General features: G+C 40.8%; 4 protein-coding genes across 4 annotated transcripts; 1 reads left to right on the top strand and 3 right to left on the bottom strand. All coding sequences in view use genetic code 11, as the record gives it.

The window, feature by feature from the left end:
- Positions 1-1,864: 1,864 nt before the first annotated feature.
- EGR_00164 (Short coiled-coil protein A) lies at positions 1,865-6,900 on the bottom strand (the record flags this gene model as incomplete). Its single annotated transcript, XM_024489413.1, has 2 exons — positions 1,865-2,152; positions 6,784-6,900. The coding sequence occupies 2 exons, from the start codon at positions 6,898-6,900 to the stop codon at positions 1,865-1,867; spliced, it is 405 nt and encodes a 134-aa protein (XP_024356091.1).
- Positions 6,901-8,175: 1,275 nt separating this feature from the next.
- On the bottom strand, positions 8,176-9,570 carry EGR_00163 (Transmembrane protein; the record flags this gene model as incomplete). Its single annotated transcript, XM_024489412.1, has 2 exons — positions 8,176-8,269; positions 8,807-9,570. 2 exons carry the CDS (start codon positions 9,568-9,570, stop codon positions 8,176-8,178), a joined length of 858 nt encoding a protein of 285 aa, XP_024356090.1.
- Positions 9,571-14,331: 4,761 nt separating this feature from the next.
- On the bottom strand, positions 14,332-15,197 carry EGR_00162 (Three prime repair exonuclease; the record flags this gene model as incomplete). The annotated part of the gene is made up of 2 exons (XM_024489411.1): positions 14,332-14,939; positions 14,972-15,197. The coding sequence occupies 2 exons, from the start codon at positions 15,195-15,197 to the stop codon at positions 14,332-14,334; spliced, it is 834 nt and encodes a 277-aa protein (XP_024356089.1).
- Positions 15,198-16,106: 909 nt separating this feature from the next.
- Positions 16,107-21,244, top strand: EGR_00161 (U4/U6 small nuclear ribonucleoprotein Prp3; the record flags this gene model as incomplete). Its single annotated transcript, XM_024489410.1, has 10 exons — positions 16,107-16,147; positions 16,185-16,272; positions 16,343-16,476; positions 16,576-16,663; positions 16,701-17,068; positions 17,101-17,353; positions 17,563-17,777; positions 17,941-18,187; positions 18,264-18,389; positions 20,834-21,244. The coding sequence occupies 10 exons, from the start codon at positions 16,107-16,109 to the stop codon at positions 21,242-21,244; spliced, it is 1,971 nt and encodes a 656-aa protein (XP_024356088.1).
- Between the last annotated feature and the right edge of the window lie 811 nt (positions 21,245-22,055).

Raw genomic sequence — 22,055 nt, 5'->3', positions numbered from 1 at the left:
CGTAGATGTTGAGAAGAGGTCGATTACCACATAAAAGTTGATCAACCTCGTCCAATGCGGCTATGCTGAGCTCCAAGCATTATCTACATAGCTTCCATTGTTCATGTGAAATAATTAGCTGCATATATTAATACTAGTTGCCAGGTGATGACACACGAATATTCTCTCAAACTTTACATAAAGCTGGGTAACAGTAGTGACTTCTCACGCACAGAGGTAAGAACTCACAACAGTTTTGTTCACTTCTAAATATTTATGTTTGATTACCAATGATTTGATATAAACTCTTAAAAATGTTTTATGAATTTTACAAATTGATCTTGAAGTCCGCCAATGGGACCTAAAACAGTCATTAACAAAAATTAGTCATACTCAGTGGTAGGGTAGTGCTAAAACGGTAATAGACGTTTCTTATGGGCAAGTCGCGAAACTTTACCGGTTGTAGCGTAATTACAGCGCTTCTCCTTTTGAATTTATGCATTCAAAGCGGCTTGCTCGATTTTACTACGAGGTCCCATTGATTTTGGCCGATACAGAACTAAGCCTGAGATACAAGCTGTTCAGTTTGGCCCCGTTTCAAAATTATTTGAAATCGGTGTCCACTTCAGTAGAAACGAGAGATTAATCGCAAATATGCACATTTCAGAAGAATTTTTTTAAGCAAAGTAGTAAGGCATATCTTCATAGTAAATTTACTTTAGTGAGTCCTTTTGAGATGCGCTAAAGAATATTCTGGTATATATTGCTAACTCGCTTCGGAATACAACGTTAGAACGTGAACGGGAAATCCTTATTTGTCTTCAACTTTTGCCTTTTTTTTCTGGATGGTTAAAATAAATCAACGACTAAATGCCACTGTGAGTTTCTACTTTAGCCATTTGGCGACACTCGCCATTTTGAACGCGACGTCACGCAAGGCGCACATTAATGCCATCTTGCAGCACATTTAAAATTCAACCTTGATTTAAACATCTAACTTGCTTGACAAAGACTGTTAAAGTTGCAGTACGTCGCTTTGTCCAATTCATAGCAGTAAAAAGGTCGTAAACACATTGCCTTCAAAATAAACCTCCATTTTTACTTTTACTTTGTAACGTCATTTCCCGATAAAAACGAATGACGTGAGTCTTCAACCTGCATGGGTCCATTGCACCACTTAGAGGTAAAAAAATGTTTTAACGTTTAACGTTAGAGAATCATAATGATCTCCCGACTGCATCGATATGAAAATAAAGACCTTAAAATAGATAATAAGTCGGCTACCATTGAGCTTATTCATCATACAATCTACTCGTAGAACAAATCATTGCCAGATGCGTTTATCAAACATATCCGAGCATTTTATAAGGCTGAAAGTTCCAGTAATCATCGATTGGTCTGCTTTCAGGCGAGTAAAAAATTTCTCACCAGTTATAAGCACCTAGGTTAAGTGCGATGAATGCTCATTTGCACTTCCACAAAGCCTCTACACGGGTGGCGCATCAAAATAAACTCCCTCCAGCCTGAGCGTGGTACCGATACGCATTCCTTGCGCTGCCTGCAACTGCAGATTTGAGCACAACCAATCGACTCATGCCCAGCAGAAAACGCGTCACTAAGAGCAATCCTAGCTAACTGTTCATCAAACGGAGCCAAGCGGGAATTGCATGCATATTATTCATATAGAGAAATAAGCAAATGATGAGGTAGAGACGTCAACCGAGCTAATTTGACTCATGAAAAGTGGAAAATAAGAGCCTTTGGCTAAGAAACCTTTTGCTAAAGCGATGAGGAATTACACAAGAATTCTTTATCAGACTTAATTAAGAGCCAGGAAATCATTTAATAAAATGCAACGGAAGGAGAGGATAGGGAAAATAGGGGATTAGGCGATGTCGTCTTCACTGGCTAACTCGGAGCCCTCCTCGTAGTGAAAGACGGCGCCAGAGTTGTTGACGCTCTCAGCAATGAACGACGCAACGGCAGATGAGGAGGTGGTGGAGTGGGCACCGTGGAGTGGTGGCGAGGAGGACTGAAAAATGGACGATGTGGCCATCAATTTTTCAATATACTGCCCCAATATCTGATTCTCAGTGCGTAAGTTAGCATTTTCCTCCTTCACTGCATCCACGCGCTTAGACAAATCCACCAAAGTGTGTTGCAATTCCAAAACCTAAAGAAAGGGCAAAATGTTGCAATTACGATTTATGGATTTGCATTAAAAGGAGATTTGTTAATCACCGCTTCTTGAGCAGAGATTAGAAGATCTGACCTTTAAACTACTCCGTTTTGGAAACGTGCAAATCACAGGGTTCAAACCCCACAGAACAAGGTTTCCTACGGTTGTAAAATATAAAGGCAGGATTTTGTGCTCAAACTTACTAGATAATTTGAAGGCACGGTCATACACCGAAGATCCCGCACCCAATTCAACGCAATCGCAAATGCAATATGCTTATGATAATGGGAGTCGGCTAAATAAGTAGCAAAGAGACGAAAACCCCAGCAAACATATATTAACCCCCTGCAACTTTGTAGCGCGTCATTCTGCATGCTATTCAACTATTCATGCAAAATAAGCGAGAGTTAACTGTCTCTCGTCTATACCCTTCATAAATCAGTCAAACATACATTCAAAATATATTGCCCATACATTCGAACTCTACAAATATTTAATAGCATCTCAATCAAGAGAGCCATGTCTTCAAGTTGTGTGAAATAAAGCAGCGCATAAGTTAATCAGAACAATTCACTAGTACGTGTACATCTTGTTGCGTTACTCAGTGAATCAACAATCAAGGGTTGCAATGTTGCAACAAAATAAATATTCGCAGAACACTTATGATAGTCTGGTTGGGACGATTAAAGTATGAATGCTTTCATTCTTGTTTCTTCGTGAATGAGGATCCTCAGGCAAAACGCTTACTCGACTCATTATGATGCAATTGTATCCAATTCTTTCCTTTGACTTAATTCGCGAATAAAGCATAGGGCTTGTCTAAACAAGGCTTTGAACGTTGCAAAAAAATTAAAAGATGGATCGAAACAAATTTAGAGCGACAAAAATAGGCGTCAGATCCAAAATCTTTTCCTAATTTTCAATAATGCTGAAATGATTAGGCTAACAATGCTTCAGACATTTTCAAATGAACATTTAGCGAAAGTGGAACATTCGCAAACTCAAGTAACAAGAAGCCCCTATGCGGGCCACATCATCAGCAAATTTGCCTATCGCATCTTGAAAGATACCCTGAAGAGAAGCAAGTTACCAAATAAAACCAAATTTTATCGGCACCGAGCAGTGAAAGACTAAATAAATTGATTCTCTAGTTCAAAAAGCGGATCTAAAATGAAACTCATGCAACAATTAGATGCAAAAATTTAACCAAAGACCGCTGTTAGTAGCGTACAGCGCTGCAAGCACATAGAGTCAACGCTAGACTCCCCTGGAGTAAGAATACCAACTGGAAAACTTCGATTCGTGTTACGAATTGTTAGTCTCATTTCTCGAAGATTATGTTTCTGCGTGGCCATGGGAACAGCTTTGGTTCGTTGAGATAGGAATAAATAATATTTCTTGCATTTATATGTTCTTATCGCTGCCCAACGAAAATGATAGGTTAGGCGCAGGCAATGCACCGTGAGCAAATTTACCACAACCAATGTTAGTATTCCAGCCTTTTCACAATGCAAACCACCAGCGAAACCAGTTACATTATACCCTTTAATATCTTACACGTGCGTTGGTGCAAATACCCTACCAAATGTCCACTTACAGAAAACCCTATTTAATTCTCGTCTTTTAGGCTTCACCCTTATAAATTTTTAAAGGGGGGAACTGGTTGATTATGAAATCGCATCATTTAAAACAGTTAACGTTCAAATGACATTTTCACGGAAACGGTATACGGTGCGCAGTGAATTTTACGACGGTATAGGGTCACTAGATAAAGTTATTAGTAAACTAATTGTGGAAAATGGAGCACATGCACTTACTCAAAAGCGTAAAAATAAGTAGATGCTGATCCCATATTCAAATCATCTCAATTACATGGTTCAATTAGGATGCACAGTTTACATGTAAGGTAAGAACTTCCAAGGAAGTGCCCAATGAGAAGCTAGTGGCTAGTAGTAATTTTGCAGTTACCGAATTTGTAATTTTACAGGACTATAAAATGGTGTCTTGTACAACTTCATGAAGTCATCTCACGAAATAGATATGCCCTATTCGCAACTAGACAGTTTTGCTAATGTTAGATTGGTTAAGCTTCAAAACTAAACTTTACGAAGCATGAAATCTATTTCCACTCCAAAATACCATTAAAGGTAACAAACGGTTATAAAAACCTAAGAGTTGGAAAATTTCCTACAAATAGCAAGCAATGCACTGCCGTAAGGTAAAGCCAAAAAAAAAAACAATTAAACGTCAAGCGTAGACCAAAACGCATGGTCCGAAAAACAGGTATGGAAAGTAGGAAAAAAGCCACGACTGAGAAGAATCCAATTACTAGGCGCGTGATCCTGTACATTAGCATTTACAAGCAAAGGATGAGTTGTTACGCAATTACAGTCGTCAGTGGTGGGGACGCTGTTCATTCATCAGGTGTCGTGCCATCCACGAGCTACATCAACAGCTCACACGTAAGCAAAATTCCTTTTTCTGGTGACATAAGAGTTGGAGAGTAAGTCAAAATAACTGAATGTTGAGTGTGAATACTGGGACTAAAGCTGATTAATTGTATCATTTATAACCCTCCGGGGCTTAACGAATTGCATTCATGCCATTCAGCTGTCAGTATTAGCCAAGACAAGGAGAGCGGATGGCATAAATAGTACCGAAGTTTCCCAAAGAAGTTTTTACCCGGTCAATGCTCGATCTCGAGGCGCTGTTGGCATATGCAAATTCAGGTTTTAACATAACCAATACTAATAAACTGAATCCTAGTCAACAAAAAAGTTGTACTATTTTAAGTAAACCCGAAGATTTAAAGCGGAAAATTGGTGGTCCGCGTCGCCTTCATTTGACTTCCAACTACCGCAGAGAACACACTTGGGGTGGTCCACGATCAGCAAATGAAACAACCACACGCGTGCACACATGCAAGCAGTTATCTGACACGTCTCCGCCACATTACCCGAGATTGGCCGAAGGGAAAAGGAAGAAGCATTGAACCGGAATGTTTAATGAGCAGAAACATGTGAGCTTTTTTAACCACTCGATATGTGCAAACTAAAAATCGAGGACACTACATTTGAAACGTTTGCCGACGTTAGTGGTAGTATTCTTAAATCAATCAACAAATTAGTTTTTTTATTTCTAATAACCATATGATTTGAGACAAAGGAGGGGTTTTGGAATTTTGGACAAAATATTGCAAACCCAGAAACGGGTGACCATATTAAAGGGGGAAACCACAAAAGTATGCAGCTTCTTACATTTACCTTTGACAAGAGAGGAATGTTCAGGCTCCTTATGCATCCGCCACAACACACGAAAAGTATACGTCTTACACCACTTGCTTGAGGCATGTAATTGCATCTGCTAAATCCTCATTCAGTTGAAAGATATTGTTCCGTGTCTGTTTCTTGCATAAGACTTCAAAAAGGCCTGAAAACTTGAGATGAGCTGGGGACTTCCAAAATAAATTTGTTTTAAACCTGCCTACGCACAAACCCTTGCATAGAACATCAGCTAATCAGGCGTTATGTCTGTGGCTGAAAGTGTGATGTATAGACTAAATTCTCCATTCAAAAAACATTCAAGCGTGGGACCGGATAAGGACTTCTATCGGAAGTGGGTTCGCGTAAGAACTAACAGGAAATAGATTAAAACCATCATGTTCAACCGAAATGGTGGGGTCGCGGCCTTGAAACAGCCGAATATCTATTGTGATTTGTTTTGCCACAACATTAACGCGAGAATTTCGAAAACTGTTACCACTCAAAAGTGACTTTATTAAAAAGGATGCCGAGTCAAGAATGTTAGTACACTCAAGGGACTGCTGAGCCGTAATCTTCATCCTCATGTATTGCAGGTATTTATATGGGCTCGATTTTACTTTGGAAGACATATATTGTGCAGACGCAAAAAAACCCAGCCTTTGGGTTTGGCAGAGAGCATTATATAAGCACAATACCTTTTAGGCAAGTATAACTAAGCGCAAAGGCCATGTGAGATAAGATTTCATTTGTGAAGACATTTTCTCATGTTTTAATTTCACAAAATATGAAAAGTAAGCAATGATGTTTACTGATACTGTAAAGCAATCATTTCCAATGTTGATCGATCACAAAAAGCTTTAAAAATTTGCAAAAACCCCTCGTTTTAAATTCGCCAAATGTCTAGGTAGCATGCGTATAAACTACTGCGAACACTGGCAATGAAAATAACTTAGCACTTAAAGTAAACATGGTGGTCGAATCACGATACCTGCATGTCACAAATGAGCGTAAGAGTAAATGACAGTAGTGAAGCAACACTGGAGCTGCTGTATTGAGTTGGCTTAATAACTAGGTAGCAGCCGAATGAGACTAACACAAAATAACCGTTATTTCTACAAAACCACGAAGGATAAAGAGGGATTTGCACCAATTTCAAAATACGATGAACGTCCCCAATATCTAGTTACAAATAATGCACAAGCCAAAACAGCATCTACTGATGTGTAACTGTAAGTTTAGAACTTTGTATTATGTAATTACGGTCATTAGTGCAACCAACGGGGATTTTTACTCCAACCATCGACGCAACACCGCAGCAAAAAGTAATTCTCTACTTACGAAAAAAGAGTAGGGAGCACACACCTGTTTAATAAGTCGTTGTTTCTCCTCACGATCAACTTCGGAGAGACCAGCATCATAGAAAGCGGAGTGGAAGCCACTTTCCAAGTACGGATTTGCATTTCCACCCACCGAACTCATTGTAACCGAATGAAATTCCTTTCAAAACATAGGAGAATTGTAATAAGGTAGAGAAATGACCTATTTTGACAACAGTTCATATGGGTAGGCAATTACTATTAACAATTCTCTATTGATGCACCAAGTCTCAAATCATATTTCAAAGATAAAGATTAGGAACCTCGAGTAGTACCTGCATGACTTGGGACATCAGGTAGTAGTATACGAACAAAGAGAATATAGAGTACAAGAAGGAAAGTGTGGCGAAACACCCACATGCCCTAGAAATATGGTTTTGTATTATTACCACCAAAATGCAATCCAAGGCCAAAAGTTGGTCTCATGTAGCAGACCAACGAAAGACGATCACTGGTAGAACAATAGTAATACCAACACGTGGATACCGCAAGTAAAAAACCTTACCATCTAAATGCCTGATTTAATACCTGATATACCACAAAATAAACTATCAGGGATGATACAAAATATCTTATCAACCACCACAAGCCGGCCATTCAAGTGCAAATAAGTTGCGAAAGCTCATTTCACGAATTTGCGAAAGCCTATCGTACCATTAGCTTGATTTAGAGGGAAGAACTTCTAATGGAGAGGTGAACAAGATACAAGCAAACAACGCACTTCACGCGGTGTCTATTTAAACACTTGTTTAAGATGGTGTATTTATTCAATAATGTCTCCACAAAAAATACGAGTTATCACTTATGCTACAAAATACTGCTTTAAGGAGTCGTACTTTTCCACTAATGCTTTGTTAGTCTATCCCTTTTAAGATATGTACGGCAGTCGTCATATAAAGTATTACTTAGAGAGTAAAAAATTCTCATTGTTCGTTTGCCAGATGAATAAAACCGATATTAATCTTTTATTTGCTCATAGATGCCAACTTGGGAAACAAACTCTAACCATTAATTACTCCTCGGCCGCTCATAAATGTACTCAAAATGCCACTCCTAACTACACATTTTTGGGCTTCTTTCACTTGTTCAGGCAATCCATTCAATCCAATGTGTACATGGTTCTGCCATAATTTATAAGAAGTATGTCGCACTACACTAAATTAGGAATATCTACACCGATTACCTATTCCAAATGATTGAAAATGAAGCTATTATTGCGGACGAGATATCCGTATGGGTTGGCAATAGTGCAAACCGAATGAACAGGCAAGTATGATCAAATGCTTGCACTTAAAATTATTGGTAATCATTATTGCAACATGCTTAGGTTCCAAATGAGCTTTTTTCGCTACTCTACCTTATTTAACTATCGCAAATATTAACCCGCGCCTCCAGATTGGTCCCGTTGAATGATTGACGGGCGCGCCACCTCGCATTGTATGCCTTCCAACCCACTATCGCGACCACCCAATCTGAATGCGGATTATTGAGGCTCGATTACGTGTGGGCCGTCAGCACGCCGTGAACTACACAAATGGCGCTGCATTCAAACCACTCCAAACCCATCAATTTGACACATCCTTACGAATAACTCCACATCCCACTAGAATAATTCTGTTGAACACATCAATCTGCCTCTGTACGCACATGGCCGCGCGCACGGCCTGATCCCGCACTTATCATGAAATCCTGAGATAATACAATTTCCAACAACCTGAAATGCCCATTTGAGTTCGTAAAAGACTCCATGACACTGAATGAAGCCATCCCAGACGACAACATATAAGTGCAGAAATTCGTCAGGATTACACAACGGACAAAGTTCAGACAAATATATAATGGTCAATGTGGAGGCCATCGGTGATGACCACCTATTGATAGAAATGATTGTTTTAGATAAAAATATTTAAAATACACCCAATTTGTTCAAAATTAAGAAAATCAGACATGAAGTAGCCCATACAGTTACAACAACGGGCCAAATGGGATGCGAAAAAGGTGATTGATACCGATTGACCGTACAACGCCCCCTCTGGTCGACCACCACAGACTCGTCATTTGGGGTCTCTGATTTGAATTTGGCCTGCAAAGCTCTTCTTGCATAAAACACCAGCACCACGGGAAAGACGTACATTATAAAAATGCCGCCAAAGGCTCCGGTTACGCTCACTAATTGTCCCACATCATTCACTGCCAAAGCTATCAAAATTGGCGGAATTAACGCCAAAAACGGCACACACCATCTGATGACCAAGCTGACCATTCGACCAGGGGGCAGGAGTGCAAGAAAAATTGCGATCAGGTTATTTGACAATGTTGTCCCCAAGACCGGAAAATTGGATGAGAGAGCGAAGGCAGGGTAAAGGGCGAGGAAGTACTCCAACAGCAGTAGGAGCCATCCAGGCCGAAGGGTGGGATCATTTGACGGCACAAAATTGAGGGTGTAAAGGTCGTGTATGTAGTCGAAGGCGGTGATACCAGTGCCCGAAAGGAGAAGGTAGCAGAAGTAGATAAGGAGGTAGACAGGCAACATTATAGAGGAGAAGAGGCGCTGCTTCTTGTCAATGGGCGTGATGACACCAGGCAGGGAGTGGTGGCACATAAAAGCATAGACGCACACACCGAAGGCTTTGGGAAGGTTGGAGAAATTAGCAATTGGTGGATGGGGTCGATCTGGAGAGCCGAGAAGGCTCATGTAAGCGGGCATCTGATGTCGCCTCAGTCGAGGCACTTCGGGGAATTCTATTATACGAGCGATTGCTATTGAGGACATTAGAAGTACTGCGACCCAACGAGCGATTATGGTGCTTGCTTGAAGCCAACGTATCTTCGTAACATTGCAAAAGAAAGGCGGACCCAAAACGCATGCAAATATGGTCTAAAAGCGAGAAAACGCCGACTTAAAAATATTGAAGCAAGTATCCTTTCAAAGCGAGCCAAATTTTATCAGAAAATATGACATACGAGACAGATCTTGTAGACTGTCGTTCTGGAAATGCCACTGGGTGACCAACAAGGATCTGTCTCGTTCAGAGTCTCAGCTGAAACATTACTAAAACATCGATCGATATGGGATCAGAAGTACTTAAAAAGCCCTAGGTGAAAGCACTTAAAATGAACACCACATAAAAAAGCCAAAAAATCTGATCCACAAAGAGAAAGTAACAAAAAAGTCTAATTTAAATAAGCCCTTAAGCAAAAACTTACCTATTGTGCCACACTTTGCATAAAAACAAACATTCCGTGCAAGACCTATCAAAACTAAACACCCTGCACTGACAGAAACATAAATTAATGGAATTAGGAAATTGTTAACACTGCTGTTTGTAAGCGAAACACTGATGAAATTTGAATGCACTCGATATCTGCATGTTGCAAATGAAAATTATAGAAAACGTTTGAGCTTAAGGAAACTAATAACAACTTGTTTACTTGTTAGCTAAACAAGTGTATGGGCCTTCGATCTAGTGCTATTGTATAGGGGGTGTCCAAGTGATCAATACTTCAATATCTTCATTGACAGGACACCACTTGAAGACTTGCATTTAACCAACACTACACGATTATTCTATGATGAGGTTAATACAATGCATTCCTAGTTCGGTATCGATGCAGCATGTGTAAGAATAAGTTCTTTTAAACACTCACTCGCAAACAGTAAGACGATCTATTAAATAAACCCAGGCTATGCAAGCAACTGAGGACGTTGTTCAAATATCGCACAGCAAATGCATAAACTGTTCTGCCACAACATTAAAGTATCCGCTTTGCATTTACTTGAATGAGCACGAAGACTTTTATCTATTCAACTTGTTTTCTCAAATGGATGCACCAGAACAGCACTCAGTTTGTATGCGGATTGCTTTGGTTCACCAAGCATATATGTCAAAAAATTTTTAGTCGGAACCCATTGAACAAGAAAAGTGGGGCAGTTTATGAATGCAGTGAGCTGCAAAATGTCATTTCATAGTAAAAAACATTGCGTGTAACAAAATTTAGATGTAATACGTATGCTGAGTTTGAAAATGAAACCGGATGAATAGACTAAGTAAATGCTATTTCCGAAACCAAGGGTGCTGTCTCAATAGGCATCTAGGTTAAAACAAGTGAGTTCTGGAATTAGCAGACTTCAAACATGGCGCCAAGAAGACGTAAGCGATTTCTAATACAATATGCGCACTTAACGTCACATAGGTTTCGTCAAAACTGATCTGGCATGTTTACAGTCGAATAGAAGAGCTACGCACGATTACGATTTAGCACAGAATTGGATCTTAAAATTGCGCAAACAAGACCAATGGGAATGTTCTTCAAAGTCATGCTGCTCACATCAGCATTTTTCATGTACACAAACAGAAAAGGCTGACTATGTGGCTTACCAAGTCACATCCCGAAGAGATTTGGAAACAGCCACAGCATATATGCTCAAATCGCCATATATGTATAAGGAGATAGTAACGTAAAAGAACAAAGTCCAGGCTCTACCAACCAAATTCCGAAATAGCTCGCCCTAGATCAGGGGACTAAGTAAGAGAAATAATAGATATTACCAGCTCATATTTAGTAGAGATCTCGAAGTCTTCCGCTCTAATCATACTCGAATTTGGCAAGAGCTCCTCATCTTCACTTGCTTCCCTTCCTTCTCCAGATACCTATGGTAAAACTCTATAGCGTAGTTGCCAATTACCAGTTCATGACCCGGTCTAATGGCGTTGCAGACGGCCATAGTTTCAATTATGAATATGGCAGGAACATAACTGTATTAAAGCAAAGTTAATCAAAAGACAAATGGAACCTCATGAAGGCAATAACCGCTAAAAGAACGCCAGTAACCAGCCAGCCAGCCTCTTTAAAGGCTCTAGGGAGAGCAAGTGCCCCTGTGCCAAGAATTAAGTTAAACAAAAAGATACGTCCGAACTATCGTAAATATATGTAATTAGTGAACCTTACCAGACGAGAATATGTCGGCCTAGCGATTTGTGAGGTCATAATATCATGACGTTACCCTGTAATAAAGAATACAAGCAGCTCTAATACATTACATACAAGTTGCACATTCAGTGGCGATACGTATCATACTATTTGCTTAAAACGAAGCCGTGAGGTTGAATGGCAATTAGCAAAACAGAGCAAAGGATGTGTGGACTCTAATAGGGATACATAAGAGGGCAAAAATAATATCAATTTTGTAAAATGAGTAGCAGCATAAGAAATGGCTTCACTGATAGAAAAAGGTGAGTGAGTAGGTTGCACACAGAAGACGAATGATAGAATAGTGGTTACATCTGTGACAACAAAACTTTGACAAATTATAATGAATGTGATTGAATATGAAGAAGACATATAACAAGGTTGACCGGACACGACAGACAAGCTGGACACACCTAGCGCCCACCCGGACCAGAACACACGGTTAACCTTCTGACCTTGCAAGGGTAGCGACAAACAAAATCTTTGAATATTTTTAAATCTCTTTTGGTAAAAATGCTGCGAACTTTAACGCAAAAAGCCTTTCAGCTGGTCGCTGGCTGTAAATGCTAAGAACCATGTAGTCATCTTTCTACCGATTCTAATCCTTGAGAAGCCTTATCCAAATGTCTCGTTTGTAAATTATTTAATTGTATTGTTTTAAAAACCCCCTATAATGTTGTTACCGAGGATAAAATTTTTAGAGTCAAGGTTTAAACTGATGCTAGCTGCCCAAACTCCTAATGATTTGCACCTAGTGATTTTACCTCAAGCCTTGAGCCATTGGTTTTCCGAGCAGTTTACAAAAGGAACATATTGACTATCTACCTGCCTAGATTAGAAGTAGGCCAACTTAATAAACCTGTATTTCGAATATTCTCTGGTTCGTAAAATCAGACAGTTTTGAGTAATTTGATATAATCTTCTGCCTCAGGATTTGGTTAAATTGGATTATCGATTACTGGCATCTTTCTAGCTTCTTCAGCGCCCATAGGTTCTAAAAATTGTCAGCCGCTTTGAATTCACATTCCCCATTTCTCTTTTAAGATATTATTTGGGATTTTGTATGGTTTCTGCTACCCTTCAATGCATGGACTCCGTTTTGCAGAGCTCAGCGTTGCCACTGCATGAAGACTTCCAAGCCTGAAAGGTACGGCAGGTTCCATCTTTTTATCAAAGTTCGAAGCATTAAAGCACTTTACATTGTGTGAATTGCGAATGACCTAAACGTTGAAATTTGTTACAGCCCCCTCGTCAATTCCATTTCGATCTTCGATACAGAGCAAGCATGCCAAATAAGAACAATTCAAACGAAATAAAGCTTGGGAAAAATAGCCCTAACAATGTGAGAAATAGCTTAGTTGGCTTTTGAAAGTTCCCTTTGCAATGTTGGAGGCAGGACACACTCTTCGAATCCAGTCGAATTTCAGTCCTGCCTGGACAGCTTCCTATGTTACCGATGTGTTCGAGCAAACTACAGCATTTGAGTGGTATCCATTGTCGAGGGAACATTCTTTTTACCGCAGAATGCTGTATGGTGTTCCAGACTGTGCAACAAGCAGACTTTAGTTCAGTTGTGGAGACCGAGTATTCAACAGTGGACTCGTGCACCTGGTTGTTATGCCGATTTTGGTACAATTTAGTGAGGAGTTGGGGGCTCGTGTTCATGTATGCGAGTGTTGAGGCTTCAAAGATAAGAAACAGCATTGAAACCAATATACACGAAAACACAATGATTCTTGATTTTTGACTAACGAAGAGAGGAAGTTGAAGTAGTGCTGCTGTTCCCGTACATATTTGCACGCCTTGCAGAAGATTATCCATGAACGTCAGTTCCTCAGCAGGAGGTGGGAGGTGCAGAAATGTGGCAATCAACAGCACGCCTGTAATGGTATGACTTACACATACAACAAAAAACACAACTATTGTGGCATGTGCGAGAAATCTTGGCATGTTCGCCAGCGTATACCCGATTCCAAACAGCTGGCAATAAGACCCACACATGGGAAATCAATCTTTTGAATCTTTAAGCAACTCAACCAATGCGGTTTGACGTCCTTCCTGAACGGGTAACACCGTGCCGAAACAGCACAACCAATGTCCTTCACTAACACGCTGACGCCTTTCGCACTTAGGACCCCTCGTTTACAAGATAACTCCAGTAGCTGTTCCACATCTCCCTGCATTGCACACCGTTCTCAGTCTAGGACCTACTTTACGACTCTGGAGAGGCCTTCAGCAAGACCCACAACCCCCATCATTGAGGTGGCTCAGTAACGTCAACCATTTAACCGTCAGGGGTACAGTAGCTTTTGCCGTTATCTCCGACCAATTCTTAATGCTACTTGTACTTTACTTCACCAACTCTCCGTCCAATTGTTACCCAAACGTAAAATTGATTCAAAGAAGCGAAAAAACTGCCACGGATTCCAGTCTAAAAAATTTACTGAATCCTGCATATTTTACATTAGGTTCGAAAATGGAAATATTGATATAGAAACACCAGGACAAGATAGCAAGACACATAAGTGAGACAAATTACAAAAGAGGATGAAATGAAGTAAAATCAGTTAGGGCAGTCGTATGAGGCAAGACCAACCTCGTGGGGGAACTGCCCAGTCGGCAGAGGAAGTCCATCCGCCTCATCACAGATGTACATTTTCCCAACGTTTGAAAGTATTCGGTAGTTATTGTCAATCCAGGAGAGCGCGCGATCCCCAATAAATTGCACGAGCTTCATTATAGCGATACAGTCACCTTCGGCCGAATGAGCACCATCATGAACTGAACCAAATACACTTTCGTAGACGCAGGCAAGTGAAAATGGCCTCCTTAGTTTCTTTGGTGTTGATTGACTCAAAGGAGGACCAGTCGTCATCACTTCTTCCTCCAAATTAGAAACATCACTGCTGACCGGGACCAATTTATCAGAAAAATGTCTGAATAACTGCAAGGAGTCGGTGCAGTACACGGGGTTCCCCCTGCAATCAATGAATCCATACGACCGCATCATTACACGGAATATCTCCGCGTTTAAAAGAGGAAAATCGAAACGGTAACCATTTTGAGCGATCACACACAAGGGCGGCTCAAGACGGAGGAGAAATAGTCGTATTTGCTGCACGGCCATATCGTCAAAGTCTTTTTGATTGTACAGGTTTCTGCTGTTTAGGCCTAGTTACAAATAAAGCGGGAAGAAGACGTACCAGATATGACAGAGGCCTCCGACAATATCTTAGACATTGGATTAAAACAAACAACAAGCTTGTTCTGTGCCCGTAAAGCACAGCCGTCGCCCATCATCTCGGACCGATTCACAGCCACTAAGGCCAACTCTGTTATACGCGGATGGAACCCCTCACCCGGCAGCCCAGTGGTCTCCGTATCAAGAAAAACGATTGTGGAAAACCTATTTGGAGGCAGCTGATTCATTTCAGGGATTAATGTGGGGCTAATTTTGCCCGCAATAACGTGGGAGTCAACACGACGAACAAGGCATCAGTCCTGCAGGCAGATTAAAACAACGGCAACCAAAGCTCTCTTGGCATAAGTACGCTATAGAGAAATGCTTTCAGTGGATACGAAGGCAAGAATCAAAGTGAAAAGTACACCTCCGAGCGAGGAAGTTAAATCTGGCCAAATGAACCGCGTACACGAGAGCATGCCTAGAATAGTGCGAAAGGTTTCAAACAAGATTGTCAGCCAAATGGTACCCATCTTAGAAGGCAAACTCTCGTGCTTTAATTCCTCACATGTACGTATTAAACTATTTTCACTGTGCGAAATCGGTGTCTTGGTCTTAATTCGTTGGGAGGTCAAAATTTCAATGATTCATTTCACGGTTTAATTTAATCGATCTTCTGTCCAGGGTGGGATTTGACTGCTGATCATGCAAATAGTTTTTGATGATTAGTGGCTAGACGTGATGACACCTATGACTAGGTGTGTCGACGTCAGTAATCGATGGCCAGAACGATATTTTGACCACGACTAGCAGCCTTGTGTAAATTGAGTTCTTTTTGTGCAGAACGTGCTTGGAACCCGGATTTACCGTCTAAATACAGGCAGGGTAGTGTACAGTCCAAAAAATCTCTTCTGCATACTTACCCCCACTTTTTACTTTAATTGTGGACATGCAGTGGCTTAGAATTTTGGCAAAATTTTTATTTGCTAAACGTAGCTATTAACTAGACACTCAAATATTACTCTTTGTTTAGTGAACAATTCGTGTTACAGTCCTCAACTTTCCGCCGTTACTGTGATTTGTTTAAATCAATGCCTTCGTTGTAGGGCATCTATTATTTCGGCCGTTGTTGCGGTTTAGCGTCCACTTTGTTCATGATGTCTGGTTTTAATTCTGGGCCAGCAGGTACTTCTGTGCTGTAGGTTCACAAACCCAAGTTATGGTGCATATTACAGACCCGGTGAGCTTAGCAGTGCGAAGATTCGTGAGCTCATGGAAAACGCCCAGCGCACTATTGCGGAGAGGAAACAATCTTTGGGTTTGGTAGGTGGTTTTTAAGTTATCTAGATTTAACTAGGAAGGAATTCCTGCCAAACCTCAGCTTGTACCACAGGGACTCATTGCAGATCCGGAAACTGCAGAGCGAGCCCGAAGAGCTGCTGAACTTCAAGCCAGAATTGCTTCAAGGTTTGATTCCCTCGTTAATGGGACAGAAGCTTCGCCACTACCGCAAGAAGATCCTGTCAGGTGTGATCTACTTTGTTCTAACTTGTTACTCTTATAGGAAAGAGCGTGAACAGATGAGGTTTGGTATTTGTCGCTATGGCTTCGATGCATTCTATTTAGGAATCTTATTTTCGATGAACATGGCAAAACAATCGATGCTGTAACTGGTGAAGAAATTCGTATACCTCAGCGGACGCCCACCCTTAAGGTTGCAATTTGAACATTTGTTACTGTTCTTATTTTAGGCAAATGTGAGGGCGCAAAAATCCCAAACCGTTAAAGGGACTACTGATGGAACGAATAACAAAGATTCTTCGAGAGCGTTGGCTGCTAGTCGTTATTTCGATCCTCGACTCAGTTTGAAAGGTACTGCAAGACCAAGGAGGTCTCTATCATTCTATGAACATGGGAAGTTTATAAAAATTGGTCAGCGCTTGCGAACCAAGGCTCAGTTGGAGAGGCTGCAAGAATCTGTTGCCCAAGCGGCTAAACGCACTGGCATCGCTAGCGCTGCTAAGCTGGCTACGATTCAGCCCAAGCGGCATGTAGATGAAACTTCTGTACCTAATTTGGAATGGTGGGATGCATATATCATGAAAGATGGAGTAACAAAGTAAGTGTGCTTTTGGGCTGATACCTATTTAGCTATGGGGCATCGGATGACGATGATGTGGGGAAGCTCATAAACGAGTCGTGGATTACTGACTTGATTGAGCATCCAATAAAAATGAGAGCTCCGACGGATCTAAATAAGCCTCCTGAAATTCCTCTATTGTTAACCAAAAAAGAGCGAAAAAAGCTGCGCCGGCAGAACCGTCAAGAGGCACAAAAGGAGCGTCAGGAGCGCGTCCGCCTCGGTCTGGAAAAACTGCCAGAGCCTAAGGCTAGTTACCCCTCTGTCATAATTTTCTAATGAGTTTGTTTCTCCTGAGCCAGATTTGGCAGTTCGGTTTTATTCGTCATCTATACGCTTTGCAAAGTTTTGTAATGCCAAAAATAATGCAATGTTGCACCGACTAATCGAATGGAAATTTAACAGTGTAGTTGATTGACATCCCTAGGAATGTATAATGGATTTGCATGTTAACGTGCTTGTTTTCTATGTAGGTTAAATTGGCCAACTTAATGCGAGTGTTGGGTTCAGAAGCTGTACAGGATCCTAGCAGAGTTGAGGCCTATGTTCGTAAGCAAATGGAGTCTCGGAAGAAGGCACATGAAGCCGCGAATGCTTTCCGTAAACTGACAAAAGAACAGGCTAGGTTCAAACGCATTCGAAAGATTCGCGAAGATACATCTGTTCGAACATACGTGGCTGTATACAGGTGACTAATTCGGAAATATTGGTTGGACAATTTGAAGTTTTTTTTTACTCTGTGACTAGATTTACACTTTTCGAATGGCTGTGCCTTACGGTTTTTAGGTGGCGATAAAGGGTTTTTAGACGAATCCCGTATCTGATTTTCTAATAGTAAAACGATCTTTTAGAGTTCGAGACCTTACAAATCCCGCCCACCGCTTCAAGGTGGAAACAAATGCCAACCAACTTTTCATGACTGGTCTTGTGGCGATGCACAGCGACTGTAATGTGATTATAGTTGAGGGTGGACCTAAGCAGCAACGTCGATTCAAGCGTCTCATGCTGCATCGGATAAAGTGGTTGGAAAATAAACGCGGTATTGTCGAATCGGAAGTCGCCAATTCTACCTGTACTCCGTGCACACTCGTGTGGGAGGTAAGCCTATTTCGATTTCAGGTGAATCTGGGTCAAAAATGGTAGTAAAAATCAGTTCTAAATTTGGCCGTTTTAGGGCACCGTTAAACAACGCGCCTTTGATAATATGCAAGTAAAGGTCTGCCCCACGGAACTCTTTGCACGGGAGCTTTTTCGAAAGCGCGATGTGGAACATTACTGGGACATGGCTTACAGCGGTGCTGTAATGGAATCCGTTGGAGATGCTGGAGATTAGTCATGATTGTTGGAGTCATTTTCTAATGTATATAATAAATTTTTGCATGCTATCTCAACTGTTGTTCAATAGGATTATATATACCGATCCAATTTTGGTATTTCACTACTACTCAAGCCGCGGGTTTCTCCAGAGAAAGTAAGTCTTGTCGTTCTGTTGCATTCGCTGGCGTTGTCCTTGCTTGCAGTGTAGCTTAGACGGAGGTGAAGCGGTTTATTTGGACGCTCAGCTTTTTTTACACAATGAAATAATTTGTCAGGGTGAACTGATAAGGTTTTTATCTCAAGGGTACTGCTTGTCTTTTGATCGTTGCCGTGTGCCCTTGGTTTAGAACTAGATTTCATTTGCCTTTACATGCTAGATCTGATTATAATGGAAGTGGATTTCTGGGTTGTTAAAGATGGACGGCTGGCCTCGCAGATTGCTTTGAGTACGCCTTAGTTAGATGCTTCACACTTATGAAAAACTTCACATCTTCCTAGTCTCTTGTCTTTGAATTTGGTGTGTCATTATCAATTGGTGAAGAGTATTGTGGCAGAAATTGCGCCTGCAGATGTTTTATTCCAGTACACTGCTTTCGGGTGCATTGTCTGAACCGCCCTTTTCCTCGAATACTAGAATCTCAGTTTCTCAAACTTGGTGGATCGCAAGAACTACGCCTTAAGATTTTCGATTTTGCAAGTGATTGTCAAAAGCATATCTTCATCTCTGCATCAGCGATCGATCTTTCATAGGTGTGGAAGGATCGGGATTGTCGAAGTCACTCGTGATTACATTGCATAGCATGTGAACTTCGGTTTTCACTGCGCCAATATCCATTTATCGACCTCTCGGTGGGGGACAGATTTGTGATCTTATGAATGAATAGATAGAGAATTCCGATCTCGATGTGGCCCAGCTGTTCTAGTTTTAACGTACGAACGCCCCCGGTGTGGCGGAAACATCGTCTTGAAGACCAAGGGTGTGGCACCTGTCCTATTTGATCGGCTTGCCCCGTCTAGTGGCAAAATTTAGAAAGCTGTTTTAGTGAAGAAGAACTCTTAAAATTTGATTAAATTGTCAACCACGCCGATTTATAATGGGGTGGTTGAAACCAGATTGGATTGCTGAGTATTTCTGTCCTGCATTTCCCTCTGCCCTCGACCACTCTTTAAAAAGTGCATGAAGATAGTCAACATAAATTTGCACCGATCGGTTAAGTTGCCTTTCACTTTGGTCTTTTAATGCTCTGTAAATCGAATTTGCTTGCAAGTTTGGGAAGTACTTTGAACATATTCCCTCTTCATTTTAGTTCCAAACCAGAGTGTTAGTTGAATTTTCACAAACATAAGGATTTAATAAAAAAAATGATGTTAGCCCCAAGACCTAAATTTCGAAAACCAGGCTGTAAAACCGGTCGTCTCACTCTGGGCGAACTTTTAGATAGTTTGCGGAGGGCTTGGTGTTGTCTTTGTGTTAAACCTAACAGTCAGTTCCAAAAATACGCGGAGATATGTCAACAATTTCGTAGTGGATGTTTTAATAAATTATTTCCTCCCTTGGTATAGATTTCGTTCAAAAAGGATTAATGTTTTGTCCGTTCCTTGGCATCGCAATCCACTAAGTATGTGCTTCGCATTGATTCATGTTCCAAATTTGTCAAACTGAAGATGTGACAATAACGAGCTGCTGATTTCACAAGGCCTTACAGCTCTCAGTGTGGGTAGTCTGTTCAGAACAACTGATTTTGTGTGCAGCCTAGGGATACCTATATCTCGTAACTGGCTAACCGCGAGTACTATTAAAATGCTTAATTATTTAAATTAGTCATTAGATTAGAAAGTGTGAGCGTTTGCGTAGGCTACTTCCCTACTACCGTTAGAAAATTAACATTGCTGGGGTTTGTTGTTCGATGATGTCACGCGGAGCAACGACTTTGAGTGAATTTAAGATAGTCACATCAATTCAATGGACGTGAAACCTTACTTAAGGGGGTTTTAATAATTTACGTTCTTTACAACTTGAAATTACCGTTTTAGACCTCGGATGTCCGACCTCGTACGCAGTTTCTTTTTTGGGACTTTGGCCTTTTTGGGCTCCTGGAGTTTGCAAATAAATTTTTTCGTGACATCCTCTAACTTTTTGTTTATTTCAGAGATTTAGTTTTATTTTCTTTGAAACTCAAATAAATTTATTGATGTAGGTAATGTCCAACTTTGAGTTAGGTGTTTTGCGATTGAGTTGTCAATGCTGCTATTGTATTGACATTTCCCCATATTAAAGCTCCTACGGAGCCCACATATAGGCTTTATTGAGTGTGATTTAGTGTGAAGACATCTAGTTTGTTTAATTACCGTGAACAAGTCACTTAACCGGGAAACAACCACAATGTGTTGTGAGAAGTTCATTTTTGTGAATCAGAATCATCCTAGCGATTGCGGCGTTTCGTTAGCTACACGTGGTTGGGATGTAATATTTTCGATCGCTACGTAGACAAACGCCGTCGTAATCACTTGCTGATGAACAGGAATTGGACGTCTCCAAAGATAACCGGTTCAAACGGTGCTACGCATGATTTGAACCAGGTCGCTCGTGAGGTACCTCGGAGTTCACGTGCAAGAAACCGAGTGCCTACCGCTTTTAATTCTGCGGCCTGTCCAGCTCCTAGCAATGATAGGCAGCTGCGGCCAACGAAATTAAGAGTCTTAAGGAAGAGGTGCGAGGTGGTCAAGACTCCTTTGGAACTTCCAGCCCAAGTAACTACCAGCAATGCGCCCAGTGGCTCCGCAAAATCTTTTGTTTCGGAGAATGTCCTTGATTATTACCAACCTCCAGGCAAGTAGCTTGAACGTTCTTTGCGTACGAAGGAAAAAGATTGTTGAATGTGCATGCACCATATGCTTAGTACTGTGTTATTCGATTAAAACTGACGTTTTTAATAATGTGGAAAATCTACTAAATCTCTCTTGCTGAAAATCCTTTTCAGTATTTTAAATAGGTTCAATCTATGTACATTTTCCAATTTCCACTAAGAGACGTGGAATAAATGTGTCTGATGCAATAAATGTAGATTTGTTTCTCAAATTTATGATCTCCCTGAAGCATCTCACGTCTGGGATTGTAATCTCCAGAAAAAGTGGAAGAGAGTTGTGTTTGGGGGCGATTTGCGTCACGCGGAAAAAGGAAATTCAGGTAAACGAAGTACGGATGCAATTCCCGACCTATCCAGCGAGTTCACCGCTGGTTCTGTCGTTTGGGCAAAACTATCTGGTATGTCGTCGTTTCAATTCCTGAACAATTAGCTAGACGAATAATTCAGGTCCTTTTAAATGCTCACGTCATAACAGTATTTGATATTACTCCGATTTTTTATCGAATTTTATGCCCTTTTCGTTTCAATGTCATCTGTTTTTTGGTGGCATAATCTAACTCTACTTATTTAATTTCAGTAAATGTTAACTTTATCTAGTTTGCCGAATTGAATTAACCCAGTTACTTTTTGATTACGATATGATCATCGCATTCTATGATGCTAGAAGTTGATAAGTGAATAGACTACGGGCTTCGTGATACTATTATCGAGAGAAAACTCAATGTGAGTACGTAGGCGGTGACGTTTCAGTTCAGGTGTTCACAATCGTATGCGCTTAAGGC

This window comes from Echinococcus granulosus, assembly GCF_000524195.1.
Source record: "Echinococcus granulosus chromosome Unknown EG_S00001, whole genome shotgun sequence".
Lineage (NCBI taxonomy): Eukaryota > Metazoa > Platyhelminthes > Cestoda > Cyclophyllidea > Taeniidae > Echinococcus > Echinococcus granulosus.
This window is presented reverse-complemented; position numbering and strand designations above follow the sequence as displayed.